This window comes from Saccoglossus kowalevskii, unplaced genomic scaffold, assembly GCF_978046115.1.
Source record: "Saccoglossus kowalevskii unplaced genomic scaffold, keSacKowa6.1 SCAFFOLD_109, whole genome shotgun sequence".
Lineage (NCBI taxonomy): Eukaryota > Metazoa > Hemichordata > Enteropneusta > Harrimaniidae > Saccoglossus > Saccoglossus kowalevskii.
This window is the reverse complement of record NW_028188637.1, coordinates 1-24,509: the sequence shown is the minus strand read 5'-3', so window position 1 is coordinate 24,509 and position 24,509 is coordinate 1. Positions and strand designations below refer to the sequence as shown.

At 34.5% G+C, this 24,509-nt stretch overlaps 1 protein-coding gene across 1 annotated transcript; it reads left to right on the top strand.

The window, feature by feature from the left end:
• The first annotated feature begins 6,494 nt into the window (after positions 1-6,494).
• LOC146726049 (neural cell adhesion molecule 2-like) lies at positions 6,495-17,093 on the top strand. The gene is made up of 8 exons (XM_085496307.1): positions 6,495-6,499; positions 6,680-6,906; positions 9,831-10,112; positions 11,338-11,607; positions 11,831-12,088; positions 13,821-14,087; positions 16,252-16,536; positions 16,771-17,093. Exons 1-8 carry the CDS (start codon positions 6,495-6,497, stop codon positions 17,091-17,093), a joined length of 1,917 nt encoding a protein of 638 aa, XP_085352433.1.
• Positions 17,094-24,509: the final 7,416 nt, after the last annotated feature.

Sequence of the window (24,509 nt, the reverse complement as noted above, 5' to 3'; positions counted from 1 at the left end):
TAGAATTGAATAATTTTTAATTAGCAACGACTAACAAACAAATACTCAGAATGCTTATACCCCGTGCAATATCAGATGATACTGCCATAATAAAATTATCATAGAAAGATATTGATATTGAACTGGGTTTGTGTAAGAGTGAGTTTATCCATTATGAGCTGTACCAAAGTTTCGTTACTAATTGTCCAGAATTGATGTGGAACAATGGGGCGATGGGGTAAAAAAATATAATTTGTCTCAGAAAAATCAAATAAAATAACTTGATCAACATATAACACAATGTTCACTTGTAAACAAGTTCTACCTGTCTCTGTACCAACTTTGAACACATGAATGACACATATCTGAGAAATAGCTGGTAACTGCTAGTAAAAGCTTTTGTTTTAATTTTTGAGGACAGAAATGACCGTCAAGCATTAACTATTATTCAATCAAACAAGTCATGAATGTCATTTGAAAGTTGCAACATGTAATTTAATCAGTTTTTGGCATGGAAATAAATTGGCAAACGTGATTTCTATAGCATTTTCAAGTTTATAGCACTCATCATCCTAGTCAGCATTATTCTCAGTAAGAAAACTAGATAGCGACAAACTAGTACAACAGGTAAAATGACAAGGAAGTATGCAAATCAGATCTGCAAATATGTAGAAGAGTCAGTGTTGTGTCTGTTTGGATAAACTTCCTTGTACAACTGTATTTATAATACAAGGACACTGTCAATCACCGAATTGTTCCAGTAAAAAACCTCTGATATTTTAGACAGTATCAGGGCAATGATATTTTATACAATTGTCAGACACGCAGCGAATAGTATGATTTTGTAATATATGCAGTTCCAGTGGCTTTGCTTTGCTCCCATTAGCTGTTAAATTTAATTAAAAAGATATTTATGTACATAGTATTTTTAGTACGAAAACATATTGCTTAATATATTTATAACAGCCAGAAACAAATTGCAGTCCACTCATTGCTATTTTAAACATGTTTTACCAAAGTCTAGAATGAACTAATTCACCAGTCTGTTTCCACTCCACAAAGTTGTCAAATCAATATGCACGGGATTCTGCACCTAAAAATATCAAGTACGTGCATAATGCCAGAGTACTTGTGTTTTCAATGTCATTAAAATCTGACGAGGAATATGCAGAAAATTCCACTTAACTGAACCAAATGGGTGCCAAGATATCTAAAGAAATAATAAATTATTTTTGAGAAAAATACAAAAATTTAATACATTTAATATAAATACAGATATAATTGCATAAAAAAATAATCAGCAGAGGTTGTGGTCATGTAGTAAGTGTATGTCAAATTTCTTTTGAACTGGATTGCAGTGTTCACTCCAGAAAATTGTCTCAGGTTGGCGCCTAATTTGCATATAAATTTGCATACAAATTAACATATTGTAGTGTTTTTTAAACAAAGATTTAATGTAAACAGTGAAACATATTTAGATAATTAAAATGGGATATATTGCCAAAAATATAATCCGGATATTTAAAAAAAAAATTATAACTATTAAGTCAACATCATTACAATTGAGAATTACGTGAATTTGACTGCTCCCTTAATATCTTCGTGCGTGTGCTGGTAATTAGCATACTGCATTGTCAACATTAGAAAAAAAAACATGATAGTCGTTAAAAATTATCCTTCTCAATCGGGGTCCATATTTTATTTCCCTGCTCATAATGGAGATTAATTATGGTAGCTAAACATTAAAATTACACCCCTGACTTAATCAATACAGAAATAAATAGCTGATTAGGAAAATGTGTCTCTGTTGACAGAGGTTCGAATTACCAATAAACTTCCTTTGTTGTGTCTAGTCATCCACGCTCAATTCTTTACACACTTTTGTCCTTTTGTACCGATTTTGATTTCAGGGACGAATCAAAATAAACTGCAGTACATATGTAATAATACTCAGTATCACAATAGACGAAAGCAACTGTCTGCTAATTAAAGTCTATGTACCAATGGAAGAAATCCCCCACATAGAAGTTATGCAGGAAATTTTGAAAAAAAATCCCAGAACTTGCAATAAACCCAGCACTGAAATCATCATTGGGGAGAATTTAATATCACAGATCGGTCAGGATCTGAAGGTCTAAGCGGAAAAATTGCTAAAGCAACCATTATGGAATTGATCGAACAACACAATTCAGTTTACATTTGGAGAGTAAGATATCCACAAAAATTACAGTACACTTGGCGAAGAGGAAACCCAAAGATTGTACAAAGTCATCTGACTATTATCTCATTACTAAGACCTTGCAGCAACAAAATGTTTTTCGCTTTGTGTCCGGCTTGCAAATAAATAAAAAGTATACTGAAGCATTGAAGTTCGGGAAATAAAATGGCCACAACAACCTATTGCAATTACAGGGTTTTTTATGTCATATAATACTGACCTAAATACAACATTAAACTTTACAAACCCTCTTAAGCAAATTCATAGAAAAGTAGAGCTTTAACACTGATTAGATTAAATTGTAATTTTGAAAATATTTAAATGCAATAAAGTACGTACTATGAATGGTTAATACCACTTACGATCCCTCACAAAGTTGAAAAAATACTTGTTGACTTTCTCTGGAAGGGGAGAGACAAAATTTCCTGGAAAGTGATGGTCAGAAATACCATACTGTTGATAAACTCCTAATGTTATTCCTATAAAGAAGCATTGGAAGCATGGTTTTATTCCAATCACCTTAACGAGGAAGACAACTCTTCCTTGAACACCAGTCAAATCATCAGGAATAACCAAAACATTCTTGTTGGTAGCAAATCAGTTTACTACCCAAAGTTGAGAAATAAAGGTTATGAATATGTTTCAGACTTGTACAACAATAACACAAAGTTTTCTTTGAATGAAAAACAACAACTAAATATTATTGAAATATCCACGTTTCATAAAATTTTGTCTCTTCCCGAAACACTTGATGACATTATTGATACTTCAGAAGTTCTTAGCCACATTTACTTTGATTATAACTTCATTAATATTGAACAACTTTCAAAAAAATATGTTAGTAGGACCATCAAAGGAAGGTGACAATCCCATAAAATCAGTTAGGGAACAATACTATGAGAGGGAATTGAATTTTACAGGATTTTGGAATTTAACTTACAAACTGCCCTTTCAATTGACACGCAAACTCGGGCTTTTTAATTTAAGTTATTACATATGATACGTTTTACAACCTGGCCAAGAGAAATATAGATGTGTCTCCATATTGTAATGAACAAAATGAAACTATTGTACATGTTTATTATTCCAGTAGATTCACTGAGACTTTCTGGAATAAATTTTATAATTGTTTCAAGCAAGCTTTAGTGTTATTTCCTATGACCATAGAGTGAAAATACATACTCCTCTAAAATGTACTACAACAAATGTGATGTTTTTTCCAAGTATGCTTTGTTCTTGAAGATGAAGATGATTCTTCACAGCTTTCTTCAATGGGTTGCCAATTCCCTTTCTGAAGATGGATGATGTGTATTCACATCCTTGTCAGAGCTTGGGAACCAGGCAATGATTTGCAAACTACTGGACCGATGTGGTTTGCAAGTGCTGTAATATTTACATATTTTCTAGTATTATTACTTGAATGTCCAAGATCCATCCACACATTGGCATTCACTTGCATGGCATGATACAACATGTTTACCATGATATCGGTATCTGTAGCATTCCGTCTTGGTAATGCTCTGGACAGCATGTTGAGATGGGTACACCAGGTGGGTATCAGCATCCACATGTAAACATATGTATTCAGGTAGTTCGATTTGATCAACACTTCCCATTGGAGTGACTGTATACTGAAGGCACTGCACCTCGTGTACAACAACAATCGTCTTTTCCTTTATGATAGGTACATATTTGTCGTCCTTCCATTTCTCTATGAAAAACTTGATGAGTGCCGTTTTACATTTGGTAATTTCAATGCATATCTGTCTTTGGGGCATAACTGATCTGCACCAGTGACAATAAATGATCCATCATTTGCACCTCTTGCCTGTTGCTCAGCATTCTTTCTACTTTTGACATAACACTACATAATATCTTCAGTACCAGCTCTGCTAGCTTTTCTGGTAGTGAATGGATTATAAACATAGCATCATAGAGAACACAATTTCAAGCTCAAACTTTCTGGTACAAGCAAGATAGACTAATCTGCCCAGCAAATCTCTTGTTGTTTTCAGCTCAATGACCTTTTCATCTTTACATAGTATGTTACTCATTGTGGCAGCACTGGCAAAGCTTCTCACTTTTCTTCTTTGTACTGGTGTTTTAAGCCGAGCAGGACCCGCCAGGGATTTCTGGAGAAACTCGTTTTTTACACTTCTTTCCCAAAACAAACATATCAGCTTTTACTACATCTGGCATTTCTTTACCATCTGCCAAACAATACAAATTGATGTTTTCGGTCAAAGAGCTGGCAAACAGATTCATATATTCAAAATCTTTGTGAAATTTGCTAACTTCAGATTTCCTTGTTTCATGACGGGGTTAACATGTTTTTTTATTGCTGTTTTTTCAAAGAGATGCCAAACTATAGTACTTCTTGCTGATCTAGTAATCATCCAGCGTCTAGATGTGAGGGCACCACTTTCCATTAATATGTGAGCTGCACCCGACCCATCAGTATCCCATTGCTGACATATACCAGAACATAATATGGAATGCACCAAAACAGACAAATACATTGTCTCATAGTGTCCTGCAATTGGCAGGCTGGCTTTACTATTGCCAGATCATAGGTTGCGAAGTAATCTTGCTCACACTCTTCAGCAAGGGTGACATTTATAGTCCTGATAGTTGTAGGAGGGGCTCCGATGTTTGCCAAATAACCTATTTTCTGAACAGGAAGATCATCATTAGTTATTGTGGAGTTCCAGCCAGACCACATTGGTACTTGTTTGTTTGTTTTACAAGATATTGTTCATGCAACATCTCTGGCAACACACGCATTGTAATTTACAGGCTTGTCCAATGTTTGTATATTTGTTCTAACTGGTTCAAGCTCAGTATTTGGTATTTCGTGACTTCTCTATTTTTGTTTTTGTTTTTGTTTTCTTCGTAGCAGTAAGAGGAGTGTTTGATGATGCTGCTAATAATGATGAGTTTATGATGGAGGCTGTTATGTTGTTATTGATGTAGTTGGTGCTGGTGACAATATAACAAAAACCTTGTTCTGAATACAGATACTCTGTATACATTGATTCATCAAAGTTGACCCATGCTAATATTGTACCTAGTTCTTTACATGTTTCAGACCATCAGGACAAATTTGTTTCAATAATTTGAGCTGCAATATCGGTCTGGTATTCTTGTGCATTATGATATTCTATACAGTGGTCAAAGTGATTAAAATACTTTTCAAACCCATGCCAAGTAGTATAATGAGGTAATTGTTCACCTTCAAAATTTATGGAATCACATATAACATATCTTCTTTGATATTGCTTTCTGGCTTGAGCCACCTCTCCTGCTGTTTCCCATATCTGCTTGGTGAATGGAGTCACTTCTTCACCATGGTCTTTCTCAAAACTCACATGCAGTACACATTGTAAAGCAATCTCCAAACGGTCATCCATCTTAAATAGAAAAATTGATTATACATTGCTGTAGATTAATTGTCGCTGTAGTAAATAAATATAATGAACACATCATAATTATGTTTAGACATTACCCTTTTAAAGTATGTAAATAAGAAATCTAAATGTGAATTTGCAATATTTGGTCCCAATTTATGTTCTGCCAAATGTTTTGCCAGAATATAGAATATAGTCAATATTTACCTCAAAATGGCAAAGTTTTGTTAAACAAACATGACGAGAACGTGAACAATTTTAGCTACAATCTGGCCAATGGTGCATTGCAATAAATTATAGATTCAATAAACAGTATAAATATAATGTGTATTGTGTGCTTCAGATTTCTATATAATATATTATACATTACAAAAATCTCCATATGCAATGAAATAGAATTTGGTCAATATTTGTCGAAAACTGGCTCTTCAGTTTGTATATTTTTGTAGGACAATCTCCAACTAATGGCCAACATCTTCATTTTTAATTATCAATGCAACTTCTACAATATGTTTCTTTACATTTTAAACATACATACACATCATCAGAACACCATATGTGATTTTTTTTAATTTGGACTAAAAATGACAATTCTTTGACCAAAATGTGGTCCGAATTGCAATTTGTTCTTAAGTGGGACTTTTTTTAAATCAGCACAATGTTTTACATAAAATAGGCTTTTCAAACCCTACTTACCTACTTGCCACCAATCTATTTAAGTATTGGCATACGTGTGCGTGTTTTGTCATAAACTTGGGTCATTGACCATTCATGTGTGACCTCCGTACTGTAAATACTTTCCCTATGTGCACAAGAAACGGTGTAGTAAATAGCGAATCTGAAGTGACGATGTTACGTAATCTTAGGCCAAATCTTTTAGTGATTCTAAGATGTGGTATGTATATGACTTGTTGAATACGTTTACCACAATACTACATATGTATTTATAGTAATATCATTTGTTTTATTCTTAGTTACAACAGTTGTTGCGTTGTCATGGACTGAAGACCCTATAAATACAGTAGCAGTAGACAATACAGCTGTTACACTGAGATGTGCATTTGATGGTCCTCAGCCTAGTTCATATCCACAGTGGCACCAAATACGTATCGAGGATCGTATCGCGTGGTGCTAATATTAACACTGATGAATGTAGTACTTGCAGTCTAAGTGGTAACCATGGTAATGGTGAATTCTATCTGACAATAAACCCTGTGAATGTGAACACAGATGAAGGGTCATGGGAATGTGTAGCATTCGGTGTGATTCCTGCTGCCAAGTCAGCTACAATGACTGTATTAGGTATGATATTTTAGTTAAATTTATATTCAAACACAAAATGTCTGATATGTTGTTAGTCAGTCTAGGAACAGGAAGTGAAACCGTAACCACAACAAGAGTTATTATGTTGTATTTATACCTTTTTTTATATTTTAATCGGTCAACAGAAATCCAAATCCGCAATCATGCTAAATATCTTCCGCACGCAAAACCCTGTAGGTGAGGTCGTTTCACATGCGCAGTGAAGTTCTTCAATTTTTGACGTGTTCTTTGGTCTCATACCACTAATTAGATCTCCATAGACAACAATATTAGCGTTTGGGTAAATTTCGCGAACAAAAGAGTTACAAAGATCAAAGAATTTTAATTTGTTAAACCCACATGTATTTAACTGGTTTATGGCCAGTAACACAGGTGTAACACATGTGTCAATAAAGAAAGCTACACACAAAAGTTCAACACTTGACGCCAATGGAGTACGCCCTCATACATCGCGTTTCAGATAAAACGTGGTGAAACCCATTGGCTAACAACGACCATTAGATTTGAACGAGCTACGAACGCTGATAGGCCATTTTTTGGCATGGAACCTTTGCGATATACTTCCGTCGGGTTTAGAATAGTTGATTCTCGTTTATATAATATGTCTATATAATTGGTGAAAGACTAAGTTAGTACCAGTGTTAAATAGGGCTCATACCACTAATTGAATCTCCATAGATGACAATGTTAACGAGAATGATATATAAAATGAAGAACAAAGTTGAAAACATGGCTCAAACATGGTAAATCAACATTCCTGTAATCAACCACATATACAAAACTAACATGTTAGGCAGCAAAATCTCAGGTAATCAAGATTTGGATTGCACCTGGATAAATCACTATAAAAAAACACCAAGATTAGAACATCCAAATACACACAGAATAAACCCTCAGATACACAGCCGCTATATAGTAAACAAAAGACAACATGTTGGTCTCACTTTTGACCCAGGTGATCACGCCCTCAAACAGGAAGCACCTGAGAGAAAAATATTTAAAAATGTCATTGGTTCTTGCAAGGCATTGGTTGATTAGTGGCATGAGAACTTAATTCCCCCCAGATAATTTAGTAGACACTAGGGCTATCAACTCTGAAAAAAAAGTGGCGCAGATAAAATGTTGAACCAACTTGACAGTGCTTTTAAAATCAATATATATACTTAAAAAGCATCACTGTCAGTAATTTCGTTGTTTCCCCGACATTAAAATATGTTATAGAAAACATATATAGTAATATAGTAATACCGTGGAACTACAAACCATGTTTGTTTTGCATAATACTGATACTTAATTGCCTTTACTTTCTCATTGATAGATTTAGATGTATCAAGGATGTAGTAGAGGTTTTCACAAAGTAAAATTCACACTAATAATATTTATAGAAGCACTATCAAACTTTGAATTTTATGAAAGCTGACATTTCACACTAATTAAACATTGACGTTACGTTAGATACAACCTGTGGTCATTTTATAAAAAAATGGAGATTAAAACACGGGAAACATAAAAGTCACAGTTATTTTGATTAATATTTGTTTTTAATTTTTTTTCCATTCACCAGAAACTTGTTTTTACATTCAGATTGTAACATTTCTAAAAATCCTTATGACTGTTATGTACAAATACACATCTAAAATCTCTGATTAAAGTGAAAAGATCTGATGAATGCCTGCTAAGTAGTATTCAATTAATTGATCATTTTGATCTAAATTAAAAGAAAGATAAACATGAATTTGCATATCAATAAATAAAAAAAAGAAGTTGTGTTATTTTCTTAAATGGACATGCAATCCTGACGCCCAGTAAATTATAGGTGACAGATAAACATCTCAGAGCATCTAAAACTATTTCATACTTGACTTGTGTAATTTATGAATTATTTAAAATACATGAGAATATGGCCAGTGTTTTATTTATGACATTTTCATAGAATAATTAGACAGTACCAACGCCAAAACCATTATCTAAGGTGTCAAAGCAACTTTATTATAAGCCTACCATTTTCAACGTCAAACCATTACTCAAAAAGTAAAAGCAACTTCTTACTACCAGTTTCAACGTCAAACCATTATTCAATACGTCAAAACATCGTTATTACAAGCCTACCAGTTTCAACGTAAAACCATTCAAGGCGTTTGGAAAATGTATTATCAAATTGCATGTAAAATAAATATTAGGAACAACAAATGCCTATTGTTTATGACAAACAGACACAAGATACATGGTTATGCAGAGAATACTTCTTTAAAGGACTTTTCAGAATTCTCAGTTCTCCTGCTGACAGTACCTACCACCACGTTCATTTCTGATTGTAAAATGTTGACCATAAAATCTTGTACATTGAATCCATCCAATCCGAAGCTCATAATCCATCTACACAGAGTCAGATGTATTTAAGGGTGACCTTCATGCGATATATAAGCAATACAAAACATAAATGAACAATAAATAAAATATGGAAATCAAACAAAACAGAAGAAACCAAAGATGTTTTCAGAATTGAAACATAGACTTGTAACATAACATCAGTAGACCCCCCAGGTGAATTTATATTTTGATAAATGCTGTAGACACGATGACCTATGTAGTGTATCATGTAGAGTAGAAGGCGAAAATGTTTACTTTGTTTCAATGGGTGTTTTATGGACCTAAATCAACGTGTAATAGCATTATTTAATAATATTTAATGAACACATATTTGTTGTTATTTTTAAATAATGGAAAGAACAAAGTAGAAAATCGAAGACATCTTGAAATTGATTATATTACTCATCCAACATATTCCTACATACATCTATACTACAGTTTCACTTTGTATCTTACTTATAATTAAATTCATGGTCAGAATAGTTGTAAGAAATAAGAAAATAACAATTCATGTATTGGAATTTAATTTTTAGACCAAGACCCAGTATGTTCTGCAACTGGCATTACTGCAAATAATGAAGTAATTGACGGAAACACGGTTACACTGACTTGTAATTTAAACAAATCGGCGACTATCGGTGAACTCATATGGATGGTGAACGGTGTAGACACAAGCAATGCGGGTAATAGTCAAGTACAATGGAGTAGACTGGTAACCAGATCTAATGCAAATAACAGATATAATTGTAGATACAGCCATGATACACTGACGCAGTCACCAACATGTGACAATGATATTGTATTTGATGTACAATGTAAGTATACAATGCAATAAATAAGACATGATCTTAGGGACAATAGCCAATGTGAATGGTGATAGACCACTTCAATTGAAGCGACTAGTAACCATATCAAGTGCAAATGACAGATATAATTATAGATACAGCCATGATACCATAACACAGTCACTACCATGTGACAATAACAATCTTTTTTATGTACAATGTAAGTATACAATGCAGTTATAATCATGTTATTGGGAAATCATTTTCTTTGTTTTCGAACTACATATTAGGATGTCATTGTTAAGTATCTTCTATATGTGTGCCTACTTTCTATGTCATATTGTACTATTTGAGTTTCACTGGGGATACAATGCATTGTACATATTCAAGGTTTTCGTTTTTCAATTATGCATATGATTGTGTGTAATTGATAATTTACGAGAATCGTTTTAACTCTGGCAAACTTGAGTCCATTATTTCCCAACATTTTCATAATGAAATAATGTTCATAACTTTTGTATATGTGTATTTTTATATATAATTTCTCGAGGGGCTGTATTTGCAACGGATGTTGATGATTGTAATAATACGTAGACACATTTAAAAGTACAACCAATTAATTTAGAACATAAATATTCAATCCCAACGTATCCATTCAAGTAATGGTAAAAAAGCATAAAGCCCCGATTGTGCACTTTGTTTAATTATTACTCAACCCGTAGTCTGGTTGCCAAATGGGTGTTCTTGTACTATATCTTGTAATATGGTATATAACAATTTTTTGGGGGTTGATATTCAGAACTCAGGGTCCTCTGGGTAAAGATCGGATTGGTATTTCTTTTTTCCCTCAGAGCCATAATTAGCATAAATTAGCATAAATCAAAAATAGCCAGCAAATAAATTATTTTAAATGCTACACCTAACCCGTCCACCACATATATCATTTTGCTATGTTTAGGTTGACTAAAATGCCCTGTGATGTGAAAAATGATACATAAAAAATTTCAAAAACATTGGAACGGTCGGTATCTCTAGTATTTTACAACACATCTAAACAAATTCCATGTGATATGCAGACAACAATTCTGAAATAAAATTATGGACCGGGATCAATTCTTTAGATATTATTTTCGATATAAATTTATATATTTTATAGAAAACAACTCTATCCATAATGTTATTCAAATTTCTTTTAAATTATATTGAAATATGCCTAATATGTATATATTTGTTATGTAATTCCCACTGTTTTCAGATAATCTGGAATTGATAGCTATCAACCACACTTCCAATGGCAAAATAATTGAAGGTAGTACATTTATTGCTACATGCTATGCCGACGGAAATCCAGTTCCCAGTTACTCATGGCAGAAACCACTAGGTTCTCGTATACAGATAGGCGGAGTTTTATCTATCAATTATATTAATAGAAGTGAAGATGGTGATTATTTTTGTATCGCAGAAAATACATTATTCGATGGTACAGTGGGTAACGCATTAGCAAAAGTTACTGTTGATGTACAATGTAAGTATTTATATGTTTATTTTCATAGTAAGTACTGTGGTTGTGCATATCCCCACTACTAAATACTATCGAGCGATCAAGTTATATATAATGTTTCGTTGTTTTACACGTGAGGACAATGTTACCGTGATACAAAACAAATTGAACATATTATTGATTTTCAAGCAATGTGATATAAAATCCATGATAATAAAGATTTTTATCTCTTTATAATTAATACCAGATGCACCACGAACGACTGTTCCTAGTAGCGTGACAGTAACGGAAGGCAATGGGTTAATATTGGACTGCATTGTAGATGGCAACCCAAAACCAATAGTAGCGTGGATTACTCCAAATAACAATGTGTACTTTGAAAGTATGTATGTGGATATCAACATTATGAAATCTGAAAGTGGAACATACACATGCACAGCTATAAATGCGTTGTATGATGGGCATCAACCACAGCACAAATCAGATACAGTGGTCACTGTGAATTGTAAGTTGATTAGTTTATTAGACGTTATAAATATACTGTAAATATGTGTACAGTGTTAGTCATTGCAGGTTTTCTTACCAAACTTAGCATCTCTAACAAGATTATATTAATGGCATTGCATGGAAACATATCATCAGAGGTAGTATGCACTGGTTGCATCGTCCTATTGTCTCAACAGTTAGATACAACTAGTATGCATAATAATAAAGATATATGCCAACATATGGTCATATCTCTTATTCAACAGCACTATCACTGCACTACTACATGTCTTGTTCAATGGCTTTGATACTGCATTAGTTGCAAGTCTGATATACACGTTACATGTTCAATTCCTTCAATATATCAGTATTTGCATGTCTTTATCAGTAACAGTTCTTGTGATATTGCAGTTATGCATATTAATGGAAAAATGGCAATGGTTTCAATATCTAATCTGCAACAGTGCTTGATACTGTTATGCATAATAATGAGGCCACCTGATCTTGTATTGGTATACGTTACGTTACGGTAATTTTAAATATTGTCCAATGTATTTATTATTGCACTGTTTCCATGATCGACTAATAGTCTTCTTCGTTTTTTAATAAAATGTGTTGCCCTTGACCCACTGATGCTACTAACACAAATTAGGAGTACTCAGACCCTAACAAAAGTGTGCAAATCGGGCTTTGAATATTTCGCTATCAATCCAGGATGACGGCCTGGTAATGTGACTTACATCGGATCGATACAACAAAGTTGATAAAAAGGTTGGTGAAAAAAGGGCGGAAGAATAACGAAATGGTTTCGCCCATGAGGCTCGAAACCCTAATAATAAACATTACAATAACAATAGGCTTTCAAGAGTGAATGGCCTTGGAAGCCTAATAGACACGGCAATGACAAAAGGGGTTCGTCTTTAATATAGATGCCTAGCAGCAATGACAAGGTTTCGAGCATCATGGCTAATGGTACATATGCCGTATATATTATACAGCTTTTAATAATATCAGAAAATAACAGAATTTAACATTTAAGCCTAATAAGGTAATCACGCGACAATATATCAGTCATATCACTTTCCCCTTCTCATCACTATGGCACTGGTTGCACATCCGTATTTTTAACAGTGCGTGACATTGCATGGTTATCGTATAGTTATCTTGGATGTTAGTCACACCCGAGAATGCCTTCAATATTGCACTGGTTGCACGTTCCTTTGTGACCGCATGTTCCTGAATTGAAATTTTAAACACAAATTTTGAGTGGTGATTCATTATAGTAAATGTATTGCCAACTAAATAAACAGTACATACTGGGCCCTTTTCCTATGACGCATTGCAGTATTAAAAAAATCTATAAAAATCTAAAAGCTTATTCTCAAAAACGGCTTATCACTTGGAGATGAAATTTTGGAAATATATATTGTGTCAATCAATCATCAGGGATAGTGGATTAGTTAATAAATATACAAATGAGATGCCATAGAAAATTTCAATCAAAGACAGCAGCTAGGTCATCATGTGACGTATATGTCTTAGCTCATGACATACACCGGATCTCATCAACATTTATCATCATGCCAAATGTGAAGCTGGTCGGACAAACGGCGAACGATTAATGACAATAAATGGAACAATTACAAGAATGGTTTTAAAATGCAATTATGTTTTTAACTGTCACTCTTTTTGTTTAAGGATGTTTTTAAAAACGCTAGAAATTAACTCATTATTTCTCCTTTTTTTCAAAGATTTACCCCAAAGCATAGGCAACACTGAGTATTACGGAATGATTGGTGATTCAATATCAATGGTGTTATCTGTGGATGCTAATCCTAAACACGTTACATTCAGTGTTTGGACAAACGACCACTTAACACTGGCAACTGGGATAGATACAAATTCAACTAGTGAGGTAGTGATCGACAGCATCACAGAAAACCATTTTGGTATCTACAATATAACAACAACCAATCTCATTGGTGCTGCAACACTGAACATAGTGTTAATTAAGTATGGTAAGAATCGTTTTTTTTTCAATCAAAAACGTAAACATGTATATGCATGGAATCCAAAGAATCTGAAGTCTATCGAAAATTATACGTTTTATACCCCATGACCATAACATTCAATCAGTTTCTTGAATTACTGGTAGACATATTCGTGTGTCGATCTGCTGCCATATTGTTATGGATACTTCCATCCGGGTACCTTTCTCCTGTATTTACTTGATCACCTATCAAAGGAACACGATACACGGCAAAATTCATGAACTGATTAGTTTGTCAGGTTTGAGATCACTATTTAACTATCTTATTACAGAGAAAACAAAGATTTTGTAGCGAGTTCGCGTGATTTTTAGTCGCGCTTCCCGTGCGTTTTGCCAATGTGCTCAGCTACGCGCTTTGAGACATTCGATCTGCGATTGCACAGTTCGTCTACCTAAACAATTGGAGAGTAGTGGACTTTGCCTTATGAGGACAACGTTTTGTCTGGTTTTGCTATGATTTTGTGTGTTTTGACAGTTATTATGTGCATATTATGTATGTACAATGTATTTGTTGAAAGACGGTGGGGTCGACATAAACCCATACTCAAGCAGTGTACAGCTCCATGTGCAATTCGTTTCAGTGTCTTAATGCAAACTGGAACGCACTGTAGCGTATACTGATGGCGTTGTATGTGTTTGTAAAATCAACTGACGCATCCACGATATGGCATCCACGATAAAACTTGAAGGAATTCTATCACTGCTCTTGAACTTTTTCAACTTGTATATTTGTGTTAATACATGCATTCGGCTCTACGAGCGTGACCTGAAAGATTGCCATGACCAGCGAGTGCCCCAACAGAGGTGAACATTTATATAATATTCTGCTTTTGTAAGTTTATAAATCTACTTCAGTTTATCACAAAGGCGTTATCGTTTCCAAGAAAAGTGTTTGTGGTATTCCGCACCTGTTAGTAGTATCTTACGAACTTTGCCTTCAATGATATATTTTCTAAGCTTAGAGAGGTACAAGAGATTCGTGTTACAACGGATATCATCACAAAATATGCAATTATTATATCATCGGTCTTGAATGTTTTAATTTAGTATCACCAAGAAATGTCAACAATGAATTTTAACTAGATCTGAGTGCAGCATGTAATTATCCCGGTAAAAGTTTCTGATGACACTGATACTGATTATATGAAGCAAGACAACAACAACGTAACGACAAGCCAAAGTTGAAGGTTAAGCTATCATATCACATTAAATAACAAAGGTTACATATTACAAGAATTAGGCAAAGTGAAAGCGTTTAGCGTTTTATTCTATGCCATGCTGCATAGAGTTGGTTATCATGGATCTCCCTCCATCTATCATGTTTCTAAGTGTACGGTATCTTTTGCGTTGGCTTTTTCGTCTGTGAACATAATGTCATAATGTCAAGTATCTTCACTCTCTGTCTACCCCTGCTTCGTTTCATTTTCTCTGTCGCTGCTAAATGTTTAATTTATTTTCTTCTTATCACGTATCCAAAGAACCCTACCTGTCTCTTCCTTATTTCATTGACGAGATACCTCGTTGTCTCTGCTCTTTCAAGGACGTCTTCATTTGTAAATCTGTTCTGAAAATACTGAAAAAACACATCTTGGCTGATTTTCTGTCTCGTTTTATTGAGACTCCATGCTTCGTAACCGTACATTAATATAGGTCATATGTAACAGCCAAGTACATATGTAACAACCTTTAGTGTATTGAATAAAAAAAAAAAAAAACGGTATCTGACATGTTCAACTAGACTGAGCTCATGTAACTAACCGTTAATACACCATACAAAAAATGAGACACATTTTTGATGATATGCGAACTTCACAAACATTTAAGGAAATAAGCTTAACATTTCTCTAAGCAAAACATGAAGAAAAACTAACAATCATTCTGGGTAATGAGACGAAAAAAGAAAAATAGTTATCAAAATATGTTCATAATTGCTTCATAAAAAAAGAGGAGAGTATAAAAAATCTAACAACTACCTCAGTTCAAACCACAAATTAATAATGCCACATACACATTATATATATATTTTGTAAATGTTGTCATTTCAATATTTCAACCACAATGATGATAGTATATACATTGTAATAGTTCATTGGAAATTCCCCACAATACGTAATCTATTCATTTGTATTCAGAGTTCTCAGGGAAAGTGAATAACATTAATATCATCAATCGAGGTTATGACACAATAACTATTGAACTGGTGTCTGCATTACATGGAGAGACCATTTACTATGTAGAATATCGTTCATTGGTTGAAACGACATTTCGACCATGGCCGTCTGATGGAATGGGGACACAGAACACCACAATAACCGTAATGCAACTGGCTGCATCAAATATGTACGAGTTTAGAGCTCAAGCTGCAAATAACAATGGTAAAGGTGACTACTCAAGCGTATATCTGTTCAGTACATATAGTAAGTACGATTATGAGAATACGACTACCTGCGATAAGACTAACTTTCAGTTCTGTGATTTGATCTTTCATATTTATTTTATCAATACTAGAATAACTAACATACATTTAACAAATCATTTCAATATTAATGAGATTGTTCAAGCGCCACTTGCTCCAATTATGCAAAACGCTTGTTGAAGTTTCTATTATTAATGATAATTCTATATATTTCGTTTAACAATTCATGTTTTAGATTCTCCATATGTTACGTTCAACCGTATTACCGGGGATATATCCTGGTCACGCCATGAAGAAATAGAATATCAGTGTGTGAGACTAGAGACGAAAGAAGAATCCAGTACCTGGCATGTAATAAAAGACTGCATTGATAGGAATATAGTACAATATTCAGTGAATGACTATAAAGCTGACTATCGAATTGCATATTGTACAGACAGTGGTAATTGTGAAAGACAAAGGTTTCAAGCTGGTGAAAACGTGAAATCACAAGGTACCCGAAACAAAAACATCAAGAAAAACTGTTTTGGAAAGCTTATATTTGTACATCGATTATAATTAGCGTCTTGTTGCTCTTTCAGGCTCTGAGAACAGCTTCTCCAATATGGCTATTGTGAGCATTATTTGTGGATCTCTGCTAGTTTGTTTAATAACGATTAATATTGTGGGAGTTGCCATTTACAGACGTAGAACTATGTCAAAACAGGTAGAAATCCAACAGTTTTTTATGTTCAATAATAATTGATAATACACATAGTGCACATTTAAAAGTTAATTTTAATGTAACATTATACAAAATATGCAACAGTTAATGTTGAAAATATGTATGTCTATTATTTTTAATCCATGTACCGGTCTGCCGGCTGGTATCAAATTTTGCACATTATACTGTAGTTGTTTCGAAGGAATTCGTTTCATGAAATACAGTGTGTGAATGTTTGTGGTAACTGTGACTCAAGTTTTGCCGACCATGTACACGGCTCGATGATCTATTTATACTTCATGTCTCGTGTACATTTTGCGAATGGCACTTTAAATAATTGAATGCAACACATACAATGAAAGTTGAAATATTCTGACTAATATGCACTACTTTTATTTGTATTGGATAAATGTACGGCGCAACAGCATGAACTATGAACGGGGACTTTTCTATGAAGTCATACATTCTTTCATGCTGCAATAATACATTGTAATTTTACAATGCTTAACAGTATAGGTAGTATATTATCATGTTCCGTCGATGTATAGACAACTAACTGTTTCATTATACATATGTTTCCGGGATACTGATACTGGTCAGAACGATGCAGCAACTTCTTCGCACATGGAGGTACACGACGAGGCACTCGAACTCAGCATGACATCACCTCCTAAGGTATTTCAAATAAATATATCTCCTTCAGTTAGCATACAAATACACATTTAAGTACTATCATTTATTCAACTTATGCTTATTTTTACAGCCAAATGAAGATGACAGTAACTATACATCACTGTTTCCAACAACGGAAGATGTAGAATCAGTGTATGAAACAGCAAACGTTGGGACAAAGTAGATGTATATCATGATATTTAAATATGATACTGGTAAATACTGACAATACTGTAAAACGTAAATGATGCTAATGACCCTAATTTCATTGCATGAAATGTTCATTTATCTATTGCCAACTTTGGCATTCGGGGAATTCATTGAATATTAATAGTCGTTACCAAAACCAACACATTAAAAATACTATTAATGGTATAACATATGTATGAAAAATATTCAAATGTATTAAATATAAAATTAACTCTGGCATGCATATACAGATATTATATATATTGCGTTCACACAGGTCTTGTTAAACCAGGTTGTTTCGATTCACAACTAGAACAGAAAGTCATATGCGGCGAATGCTTAGTAGTCAAAATAATGTTTCTACAGTCTGATTGTCGATACTACTATTTAATACGTCGCCTTCGACACAAACTAGGGATATTATTGACCTGAATCTAACTCACAATTATCGCACCAATGTTACATAAATTATGGCGACTGAATGTCACGAATGACACTGCAACCAATGAAATGTGAAATTGTTATGATTTTTTGTATTTACTACGTAGTGTAGGTCGGTATTTTGGTTGAATTATGTACGTGAATATCCTGTATCAAGCATGGGTATATAATTAGTTACCTGCATAGAGTGCTTTTATAGACGTATTAGTTCATAATTGGAAATCGATGTTGTGCTAGCGGCCATATTCTAAATTGTTACGCTTGGCCCCACGCAATTGACTTTGAATACATGTATTTATGCTATTTAGTTGTCTTTATTAGCATATAGTGCATGTAATTATTACTTTGGAACGTATACAATTATCTGTGTTAATTCGGATGTCAAGTTTTCGATGAGATTTCATTGTTGATCTGCATTTATCAAATTAGCACCCGTATTTTGACATTGCGATGTTCTTCCGTGTTTTGTTGTGTTAACATTGATATATTTAAATTTGCCTTAATCGACCGATTAATGCGGTATACTCGATTTCACATTTTGGGGATCGACTGAGCTCTCAGGTTCTTAGAGAACCGCCGCAGACAGCAATCGAATTTTTGACGTCTTTTCGTGTATTTCTGCCAAATAAATGTTCTCATTCATCTCAGTTGAGTGGAAAATACCCAAAAAATACTTTTGCCGATTTTAGTTGACAGTAAGCTTTACTCCCCACTGTATGTTATTCACGATTGGGACCAGTCTAGTTTACTCTAGTTGGCGTTTATTTTTGCGTTTTCTCCTTGTTGGATCGCTTTCCTGATGCCGCTAAGCCATAGACAAATAAATAAAAATACAACCGGGCATCTGACCTTAACCCGCAGCTAGTTTGGGGTCAAATAACATTTGTTTTATTCAGAAACACATACGCATTCCATGGTGGAACGGCAATGGCTACAAAATCAATGAAAGATAATAAACAAGCACACAAAATGAAAATAATATTCACTCATCGAACTTCATGGATGTGGCGCTCGAATGCATATACATATGTTCTATGAGTTCTATGAGTAATATTAATTGTTTGTCCATTTATTTGCTGTCAAAATGTTTTAGCCAATGTGAACACTTGTGATGGGGTTAATATTGATGACATTTTATTAGAAAATGAAATTTATTCACAATACAATTTTAGTTGCACATGTTACAATTTTTTTTTCAAATGTTGAGGTAATTGTTACGTTGATAGTAAATTACAGAGCTCATTGTTTTTTTAAATAGCAAAACGTGGTAGCTGGCGAATTTAATATTGCATTTAAATTTCTTATATGATCTGAGTTTGATTTTTGAGTAGAATAACTGCGATTATTACACATGTACTGCAGATTATTTTGATTCGTCCCTGAAATCAAAATCGGTATTTCCACAACCCATATGCAAATGAAGTCTGAGAGATTCACGCTTCGCTCGTGAAAGTACGGCCGCAGGATACACCGCATCACTCGTGAAAATAACTTCCATACGCAACGAAAGCCACGGGGAGGGTGTGGGGTTCTGTCATTTTATCGTTTATGCTTTGTCGCCACTGGTTTATAAACAGTATTTAATTTGATTGTTTTTAGAAGACCTTATCTTTTGTTTTTATTAGCTGTATTTGTTGATACTTTCAAACAGGAAAGACATTTTTAGGTATCAGGTACATATTCGTATTGCGCTGAATGTTTTATTTTAATAGACTGTTTAATGAGTTGTATTTTAATCGTTGTTTCTTGTTTTCCCGTTTATTAGTGAAAACCCCTCAAGATATATTTTCTAAACACGCTGCATAGAATCATTATAGGCACATTTCGTGACACGCGTAACAAAACCAACAATAACTTATGTTTACATCCTTAATTTGTTTTTGTTTTTTAAAAATGATATCTCCCCTAACATCACTACAGTACAAAAAATATGTCTAATAAGTTTGTCGAACAGTGACAGAGAGAATATGGCATTTGAGATTTTTGTTCAATGTTTTTAAAAAAAACATTTGCACTAATAATCAGACCTAGATAGTGGAACGCTTTAACCGTGTTAATACCTCAACTCACCCCGTATGTTTTTCACTTCGCTGCCGAAAATAGAGATGACCGAAGGATTTCACTGTTTTACGTAAATATAAATGATGCCTAAACACTAGACTGGCAAAGTCGGGACTTCTTTTTTGTTTTACAAAAAGAATATAATTAATTGTCAATTTAGCCTTTTTTTACGTGATCGCGAAAACTAGCATGACTGCTAAAGAAATCCCGACTGGACCTCCCTGCAGGCGACCCCCTGCGTTGGAGTGAAAACCGGAGCGGAATCACTCCGGTGATTCCGGGTAATAATAAAAGATGTTGACTAGTATTGACAACGAATCAGAGTGCAGCTGTATACGTCATCTCTTATCTCTGTTACTGTTCGTGCGTGACCTTTCACTTCTGAGGTCCCGGCGATTTTTAAAGACTACTAAAGCCCCTTTCACAATTGGTGCCAAACAGACTACAACGGCTTGCGACTCGAAATTTGTCCTGTTGCACGACTGGTTGTAGCCGTTGTACCACTTATTGTACGATCCAGATGCGACAAAATGGTCGCATCTCAGTCGGGAAAAAAAACCGTGCTGCTCCGATATTTTGAGCGACTGACGCGATGAAAAATAATTGCACGACAGGCAGTACGAGTGTTGTGCGACTTTGCACGCACTAGTAAGACCCCGAACGAGTGTTGCACGAGTATTTTCATGTCGTACGATGATGCGTTCTGTCGTACGAGTCCGTTGTACCACCCTAAAACTATTGGGAGACCTGTCTTGCCCCCTTTGCAACGTTGTACGATTTTTTTTCACCCCCAATATAAGCTCGAGAACTCCTGAGCTTTCATCCCAAATGTCTGGACCATCCATACTGTAAACATGGCTGCTGCTCGACCAATAGCTCCTGGGAGGCTCTTGCATTTGCTATGTCTGAGAAGGCACTGTATACTAAATAAATATAATATTTGTGTTTCAAAACATGCATGGTTACAACAAAAATTACGATTTTATATTATTATTATTAATAATCCTAATATTACACTGGACATATGGTATGCATCCATGCGATTTAATTGTGTCCGATGTTACAGCGGCCGTCACCGCAATAATTGGACTGGGTATCACCCAGGACAACCATATGTTAGCATTTGTTTCACTTAATGATCCGAAGTGATCTGAGCCATCGTATTTATAGGCCAACACCTCGCGCGACAGGTGGTGCGGTGTGTCGCACAATGGTTCGTAGCCTTGTACAATCGGTTGTAGTAGTCGTACAACGGGTCGCTAGGTCGCGCGACATATGGCGCTACAAAACGCATATGTCGTGCGACTTGGTCGCATCATCGTTCAACCGTTGCAGCCGTTGTACGACTGTTGCACCCGGAAACATGAAAATAATCGCACGATTACGTCTCACGACTGTTGTATCCTGGTGCAGTGGTCGTTCACCTCTCGTACGATTTTATATATTGCTTGCGACTCAAAGACAACATTTCTACAACAGGACGGAAACAATATTTTCGAAAAAAAAAATATCGCACGAGTGAGGCGCCAATTGTGAAAGGGGCTTTATATACATCGGACATTTAAATCGACTTGTTTTCAATAAACATGGATGAAAGTATCGCTGTTGAACGCAAAAAAGTTAAAGTATCCATCTCTACGATCGAATTAAATCAACCTTTAAAAGGACACGTTTACTTTCACACACCCACTCATGAATAATTAATAGCAATCAAATGCCTGCAGATGTGTCCAGTCGGGATTTCTTTAGCGATCAGATTAGTTTTCGCGATCACGCTAAAAAGAATAAAAGAACAATTAATTATTTTTTTTGTAAAACAAAAAAGAAGCCCCGACTTTGCCAGTCTACCCAAACACATATGCAACCCTTGTTTTCTTCGTGAAAGCAATGACTATATTTTCGACGTAGAATAAGCAGCTGACATTTGATTGGGGGGGGGGGTCACATGAGCTGAAGATATCGGGTATGAGGTTGAAAAGATTAGACCTCAGATTGCATCGTTGTTTCCTGATATTATACCAAACACTGTCGAAAACCTCCCTAAGAACAATCAAGCAAGTATACAGTTTGTTTGTCTCTTTAACTTTAATTGTTTTGTTTCATTTCATCAGTATTCTCATCATTCGTTTCACTGTGATAGAGGTATTTATTAATGACAGTTTTTAGAATAAACAAATTATCAGTGGTACGACAATCACGTCTAAAACAAAACTTGTTACTAAAAAGAATGTTATTATTTGTAGATATGATTTTAATCTGATATCCAGAATACTTGTAGTTTGCCAAGGCAACTAGAAATGATGACACCTCTGTAATTTAACGGGCTAGATATTGTCCGAGTTTTGTGTACAGGACTAACGAAACAGTGTTCCAGGATTGTGGAAAACAGCTTGAATTTAAAACAATGTTAAATCATTTATACAGAGCATCCAGTAAGTGACGCTAATTGAGTGGTTTATTGCAAGGTTGAGGGATGATCTGGCTTCTTCGATATGCAATTCATCACGTCCATCGAATAGTAGTTTTTATCAAGCAGGTTCTTAAAATAAGAATTCCATTCATTAGGTTTAATTTTATCTTTATAATTAAGTTTGAACAAAGAGGAAAACTAAAACCTAACACAGTACAGTCCATTGCCCAAATAAGTAAAATATGTGACGTTTTTTCCCTGATGGGAAATAATTTAGAAATAACAGTGGTCAATTAATAGTTCAGTCACAATATAGAGATTTATGTTTGTCACTCACTTAATGCATTGTCAAGATGCCTGCGGTACTGGTTTCTCGGGTGACTGTCAACTTCCACAACGAATGGCCAATCAAACGCCCAGTCTTATTTTTATTTGACCTGTTAACCAATCATACAAAATGTGCTTCTAGTAACATTTGTTGTGGCAAAACACCCTGAAGGCGCTACATTGTTATTAGTTCCATTATCGAATAATAGATTATCTAATATCTAAAAAAAAATAAAACCCTAAGAAGAAAATATATTAGATCTTATAACAACTTCTAGCAGCTCCCGTGCGATCAGAGCAAGTATTATAAAGGTATTGGCTTTGCATAATAAGTGAATTTAATTTATATTTTAAATAAAATTTATCAAGATATCCGAGAAACTATGACATATATGGTTACACTAGATTTTGATATGGGCATTTTGAGGACAGTAAAAAAAGAGAACTGTGAAAGTTAACTGTAATGGAGACAAAATCCGAAAGATCACTTAAAAAAGAACAAAAAAATATGTGAGGGTGCTATCACTGTAAAAACAGCTGCTTATAGAAATACCTATACTCTCGTCTTTTTTTACGGAAAAACGTAACATTTATTCATTTCAAGTTAACTGTAATGGAGACAAAATCCGAAAGATCACTTAAAAAGGAACAAAAAATATGTGAGGGTGCTATCACTGTAAAAACAGCTGCTTATAGAAATACCTATACTCTCGTCTTTTTTTACGGAAAAACCGGCGATCCCAGTTCTACCGAGCACCTGTGATTCCAGTGGCTTCGCTCAGATTTTAACAAACCTAACTACATTTGTGGCCGGTATTTTTATTAACTCAAATACATCAGTGTTCTCCCCAGACTCCATGCCAAGCATCACGGCTAATTTGCATAACACCACATCTAACTTGCATACAAATTTGTTTCTCCAACAAACATTGTGATACAGTAACTACATTAAAGAAGAGATATTTTTTATAGCTCATATATTTTATATCATTTTTATATCACTTCATTGTATTTTATGTTTGCATCAAGTCAAATCAAGTTTGAAATAGCAAAAAATGTATTGATATATTGTTATGAATATATGGAGGTAATTGGTTCATTATTATTTTGTGTACAACAAGTACAGTCAGTTTTAATGCCCATGTCACTGTCAGATCATATGACGTGGGGA

Coding starts and splice junctions, on each gene's coding strand:
- LOC146726049 (XM_085496307.1), top strand. Junction 11,608..11,830: donor AGTTACTGTTGATGTACAAT/GTAAGTATTTAT, acceptor AATTAATACCAG/ATGCACCACGAACGACTGTT. Junction 16,537..16,770: donor ATATCTGTTCAGTACATATA/GTAAGTACGATT, acceptor TTCATGTTTTAG/ATTCTCCATATGTTACGTTC.